This window comes from Gopherus evgoodei, chromosome 11 (assembly GCF_007399415.2).
Source record: "Gopherus evgoodei ecotype Sinaloan lineage chromosome 11, rGopEvg1_v1.p, whole genome shotgun sequence".
In the NCBI taxonomy this organism is placed as follows: Eukaryota; Metazoa; Chordata; order Testudines; family Testudinidae; genus Gopherus; species Gopherus evgoodei.
In genome coordinates, this window is record NC_044332.1 from 16932868 (window position 1) to 16939388 (window position 6521).

Below are 6521 nucleotides of genomic sequence, written 5' to 3' on the forward strand. Positions count from 1 at the left end.
GGCTTTGAAGCACATAACACTTCCCAGGGTTTACATTAGTCACATCTCCCACCTCAAAGCATTACATTCAACCTCACAATAATATGTAAAATACTTAACCTTAATTCAGTCCTGTGTGTCCAGGATATTAAAGGAAATTACCATATGTGCCACAGGGTCAGTGAGACAGCCTGGAATAATAGGGCAGCTTTGGCCCTGAGCTGCCTGTATTTCCCTTTCAAAGAGCAAGTAACCAAATACACCTGGTAGCTTATGGGTTCTCAAGAACTTGGTATCAGTCCAGTTATATTAACGCTAGCAGGTATAATCACTAGTCTGAATGGAAAAGCACAGAACACAGACTTGGTGACACAGCCCCCTGAGTCCCATTAACTTCAGTGGGACATGGAATGGGAACCGGTGTCCTTGCCAGTGGATCCCAGTACAGGATGGGATTTTTTAAACTAGCTCACGGAACACCTTAACTCCAGCCTGTCCCGCTGAGAAACTGCCAAAGTGGTTTCTGCTGATCGCCCTGCACATCTTTAAGTGCCACCACTTTACAAAGATGGAAAAGGAGTAATAATAATGGTGTATGATGCCAATCAAACAACCAGAATCAAACCATGTGACCAATCCCAACCAAGCCAGTTTAGGGATGGTGTCCCTAGTCTGTTTGCCAGAAGCTGGGAATGGGCAACAGGGGATGGGTCAGTCGATGTTTCCTGTTCTGTTCATTCCCTCTGGGACTCCTGGCATTGGCCACTGTCGGAAGACAGGATACTGGGCTAGATGGACCTTTGGTCTGACCCGGTACGGCCGTTCTTATGTTCTTATGTTCTTATGAAACACAAACATGCACAGTGAAAACCTACCAGGAAATTCTGTGCTCAACTGGGACCAACTTTTTCTGTGCACAGAAAACTATATACAAAGTGCTACATTTCTGTGGTAATATATATGAACTCTTAAAAGGTCAGAATAAATGGGACTATTTTCTATCCAGTGGCAGATAAAGTCTCTTTGCTGTTCTAGGTGAGTGGTATTCATTCTTGAACTTCTACAATCCCCCTGCCTGTGGAACTTCAAGTGTTTAAATTTTCACTCTCAGTTGTGAATATCCAGTTGATTTAAGCATCCATTACTACACACAGTTTTATTTAAGTGTGAATAATTTACCACCATAAATACAATATAGCCCACAAAATCTAAGGAAAAACATTTTTCCCCCAATATCCAAATCCTATTGAAGTCAATGGGCATTTTATTAGCATAATACCAGGGCTGCTTTTCAATGTCAGAGGGGCCATGGAAATTTTAAAAAGTCTTTGTCTCAGGGAACAACAAGAGATTGAGAATAAAGGTTATGAAACAATCCTGCAGCAGCAGTTTACCAGCATTTTCTCTTGAACATGTTCCCATCAGTGAAATAATGGCAATATTGACTGACAGACACATTAACCTGATCCCTTTGTCATTTACAGTAACAATGCACTTGGCACCAGTAAACAAAAGGCCATAACACTTCTTTGCAACGAATAATGTTGATGATGAGGGAAAAAAGAATGAGGAATTCTCTTTACTGGACAAAAAATTCCCTTTTGTCCAATTCATGTGGAGCCAGCACTGTGTTGTCTATATAAAGGACTGTTGAACCTTCCAGAGTATTGTGATCTCGCAGCTAAGCTCTGGCTAACATGGCAAAGGTAAGAAAAAAATGAGTGACTACTGTGTCGAAATACAGTATACGATTATGTTATTCTATGTGTTGTGTACCTATACAGAGTATGTCAGCCTAGTAATAGATTAACAGAAAGAAATGAAAACATACACAGAAGTGTGAGATAACTAGATTAAAAAGGAAATATTAAAATATTATGTGCTCAATAACAGACAAATACAAAGATATTTGATATGTACAGAATCTTTATTTTATATTTTTTCTGTGCAGTTGGTGTTTTCTTTTCTGACTTTTTAAAGAGATTTATATTTCGCAATCACACACACCATTCTTTGGAGTCATGTTATTATAAAGTGCTGCAGTTTGCACACTGCAAAATGGGAATGTGTCTGAATATTCTCCTTGTTTTATTTTTTTTACGTATTAACCAATGTCACAAAAAAACTACGTTTAACTCCTACTTGGAAGTTGCTGCTACCAGCGCAAGGCTATTCAAATGACTGAAGTATTAGCGAGAGGATATCACAACATCATCTGGAAGGAGTGTACCAACTATGGGATCATTTCCCTCTGTTCCAGTTGGATATTTTCCTTCCCTGAAACTTTCATCCTCCTCAACAGCACAGAGGCTGTCAGACCAAGGATGGGACCATTCTACTGTGTCCCAGAAAATCTCATCTATGTACCTCTCTGCATCCCTTAGCCCCTCCAGCTCAGCCACTCTGGTCTCCAGAGCCCATGCACGATCTCTGTGGGCCAGGAACTCCTTTCACCGAATGCACACATACGCCACCTGCCCATAGGCCAGCTAATCATACATGCTGCGTTGGGTGCAATAAACTGGATAGCCCCCACTCTGCTGCTGGACTTCTGCCTGCATTCTCTTTTTACTCCTGCAGCTCTGTCCTCTGTTGATGTTTTGTTTTTATTGGGAGGTGCTTTTGGCTTTAAGTTTAAAGAATGTTAAATGTATCTAGCCCCGCCTCACACTCCAGCTCACAAAACTGCCCTGTTAGCCACTCCTGGTCACTAGCTCCTCTGGTCGCTTAGGAGCGGGCTTTTTAAAGCCCTGGTCTTTCTGAGTAGCCCCATCCCCTGGTTAAGGGTTGATGGGTGCTAAAGGGCTTAGGGATCAAAGCTCACTGCATGGTCCCCCAAACAAACAGAGCACCTGGTATGTTTCAGTCAAGCAGCAAACACACCACTGCAGACACTACAGACAACAGTGTCAAAAACACAGACACTGCAGACAACAAAATTACCCCAAGGGTCTCATAATCGCTCCTCCTTCACCTGGAGAACTCTTTCATCAATTTGCCCTGTTAGCCACTCCTGTTCACTAGCTTAAAGCGGTTCCTCACCTGTCTGAGTTACACTGTTTCAGAATGCTAACCAGCCAAAAACCCCAGGAATGCAAAAGTGTCTCATGTGCCTTCTCTTCTTGGACTCCAAGAGGTGTAGCACACAATCTCCACCCGGCCAACTCGAAGCGCTGGAGAACTTCAGCTCATTTGAATCCTTAGGGTCAGAGCTGAAGACATCTGCTGTGCTCATCATCTGCTGAACCAATCACACTTACTAGCTGTGCCCTGATAAGAAAACATATCTCAGAGCTTCAGTATTAATCCTGGATGCTTTCTAGGCCTGATCCAAAGCCCACTGAGGACAATGGAAGCCTTTCCTTTGATTTCGATGGGTTTTGGATCACACCGTAGGGAAGCCAGAAGATCAAAACCAATTTTTTAAACAAATGCTTTACAGTGTTATTACATTTGCTTTGTTATTTCAACACAGATCATATTCTACGAGGACAGAGACTTCCAGGGCCGCTCGTATGCGGTCACTGCCGACCAGCCAGATATGCACGCTCACCTTAACCGCTGCAACTCAATCCAGGTGGAAAGTGGCTGCTGGATGATCTACGAGCGCCCCCATTACATAGGACATCAGTACTTCCTGAAAAAGGGGGAATATCCAAATTACCAGCAATGGATGGGGTTCAATGACTCCGTCAAATCCTGTTGCATAATCACACCGGTAAGTTCACTGTCATTTCTATGGGCGATGATTATTATTATTTATATTAGAGTAGCACTAGAACCATCAAACAAGTTGAGGGATCTATTGTGCTTAGTGCTATAAGAGACAGTCCTTGCCACAAAGAATTCACAATAGGATAAAGGGACAGCCAAAGGGTGGGGGGGATGGGAAACAAAAGCCCAAATAGATTTGTAAAGGTGTTTAAATGCCTAAACACATGCTTACATGCTTTGCTGGACTGGAGCAAGCGTGCTCAGTCAGAACCTGAAGCTCTATTTCTGCAAATGCCAAGGTGAAAGTTACTGATGTGAGTAAGGGGTTGTCTGAGCGCAAAAGTTGTACAAAGATATAGTTAAAGCGGTACAACCTGCAGAGCTTAAAGCCACAAAAAGGGGAATAGGCTGAACTGATAGAAAGCACCTTTGTACCAGCATCGCTATCTACACTCATGGTTGCACCGGTAAAACTACATTGGTAAAAAGAATCACCCCGCTAACCTGCCATAGTTATACTGGTACAGGAGCCTGCCTGCATACTTCCCCACTTTTCGAGAGACTAAAGCAGGATGCACTGCCACTCAGGTTTGGCCCATATACCCCTCTGTAGATGGAGACAGAGGTGCGTCCGGGCCAATTAACCCCGCATCTGTCCCAAAATACAGGAAATGTTCACTTCAGCTGGGACAGGAGGTTGGAGAGGGATCAAAGCAGAATACTCCTGCAAAATGCAGGATGGTTGGGAGGTCTGTGTGTGTAGCTTAGGCCTTACTGTTTGCAGAATCCAGGCCTAAAATACTAACTCGAGGTCTGATCCTTCAATCACTGAAGACCATCAGAGTTTTTACCATTGATTTCAATGGGAGTATGATCAGGCTTTGATTTTGTACACCTTTCATACAAATTGTATCCCAAAATGCTTTACACAGTTACAGAGTTAAACTAAACATTATTAGCAGAGGTAGAAAGAAACTAAGAGTGGTTGGGAAGAGGGAAAAATGAAGGTGAAATATTTAAAATATTGGAGTATATTCTTATTTCGAGGTGTTGGGTTTTCTCCTAGGGAGATCATGAATAAATATTTTTCTTTCAGATATATAAGGAGGAGGTTGTTAGGTGAGAGCGCAATTCTGGGTATTTTTGAGAGAATAGATATTCACTATTCCTTATGAAAAGCAGAATTACTAGTTGATAAATTAACACCCATCTGTTTATAGACATCCCAGTGCTGAGGCAAGAATATAATTAGGGCTTCTGATTTTCGGTTTTAACCAATAAACGCTGATAAAACACTCTCAATAAAAAAATGAAATAGACGTTTATTCAGTAAACACTGGAAAAACTCCAGAAAGGTTTACTTGTATCTAAGGGCTTGCTTCCATGGAGCAGTAATGCAGACTCTGGGGGAGTGTAATTTCTATAGCGCACCAGCGTGTGCACATTAATTGGATCATGTAGACTCTGCTGGTGTGCACTAAAGGATCCCCAGTGCGCTTTAATGTAGTGCTGTTCAGAAAAGTACTATGTTCCAGCTCGCTAGGGAACATTACAAAGAGATTATTCATTACTGTAATGAACAATAGATATAATATACATTCCTCATTACAGTGGATACAAAGAGAAAGGCCTTTTTGGACAACCAGATAAAACTCAAAAATTGCTAAAAATAAACACCCCAAAATGAAATTAATAAACTCTGAAAAACAGATGCCCTCAATATAAAATATTTTGATATATAAGGCCCTAACTGGTCAGGGTCCCACTATGCAGCTAGACGCTGTACAAATACATAGTGAGAGTCAGGCCTGAAGTGGAGCTTACAATCTAAAGAAACAAAGGGTGGGAGGGGAAACTGAAGCACATAGTGATGAGGCAGCTTGCCCATGACCACCTTGCAGGTTAGTGGCAGAGTCAAGAACAGAACCCAGCTTTCCTGAGCACCACTCTAGTGCCCTATTCACTGGAGAACAGTAACGCTGGCAATGCCAATGCATATGATCCATATGGCAGTCCAGCTGTCACTTACCACTTGCTTTCATCCTTCACTTGCTAAATCTGCATATAATTTACACACCCTAGGCTTGATTCCCCACTGCTTACATTATCCTTCCACCCCTGGAACACGACTGAAGTCATTGGAGTTGTGTAAAACTGGCAGAGCCGTGGCGAATCAGGCCCTTTTTCTGCTAATTGAACACAAGTCATCATTCATTTCTGTATCATTAATGTCAATAAAGCAGCAAGCAACCTAGATCATATACTGTAGAGCTGCTGCTTCTGTGCTATAAACCTGTGTTTGTCTTCCCAGAAGGATACGAGTCTATGAAAGGAATGACGTGGGAGGCAGGATGACGGAATCCTTCTGTGACTATCCTTCTTTCTGTGACGAATTTCATCCCAGGGACATCCAGTCCTGTCATGTTTTTGAAGGAAACTGGATTTTCTGTGCATGGCCAAACTACCGAGCATGGCAGTACCTCCTGAGAGCCAGGGAGTACTGGGGAGTCACCGACTGGGGAACCATAGTTGGTTCCTTTAGGCCAACAGTGTACGTTTCCAAAGCAGTACACGTTTCCATGTTGTAAACGCTTCTCTTCATTGGGGTGGGATGTTCAAAGGAGCCGAATGGAAGTTAGGTTCCCAACTGTCTTTCAGTGTTTAAGGCCCCGATCCAAAGCCCATTAAAGTCCATGGAAGTCTTTGGATCAGGCATGTAAGTGATAGGGTCCAATCTGTCTCACCGGCCTAACACACGTAGTTCCATGGAAATCAATGACCCGGGTTAAACTCAAATTCAGGCTCAGAAAACAAACAGGCAAAACACA

General features: G+C 42.6%; 1 protein-coding gene across 1 annotated transcript; it reads left to right on the forward strand.

Moving 5' to 3' along the window:
- Positions 1 to 1676: 1676 nt before the first annotated feature.
- On the forward strand, positions 1677 to 6281 carry LOC115659842 (gamma-crystallin C-like). Its single transcript, XM_030580541.1, has 3 exons — positions 1677 to 1685; positions 3455 to 3708; positions 6005 to 6281. Exons 1-3 carry the CDS (start codon positions 1677 to 1679, stop codon positions 6279 to 6281), a joined length of 540 nt encoding a protein of 179 aa, XP_030436401.1.
- The last annotated feature ends 240 nt before the right edge of the window (positions 6282 to 6521 follow it).

Bases quoted from the DNA above. Each gene is read 5' to 3' on its own strand.
- LOC115659842 (XM_030580541.1), top strand. The intron at 3,709-6,004 runs GTCATTTCTATG...TTGTCTTCCCAG, and splicing joins ATCACACCGGTAAGTTCACT to AAGGATACGAGTCTATGAAA.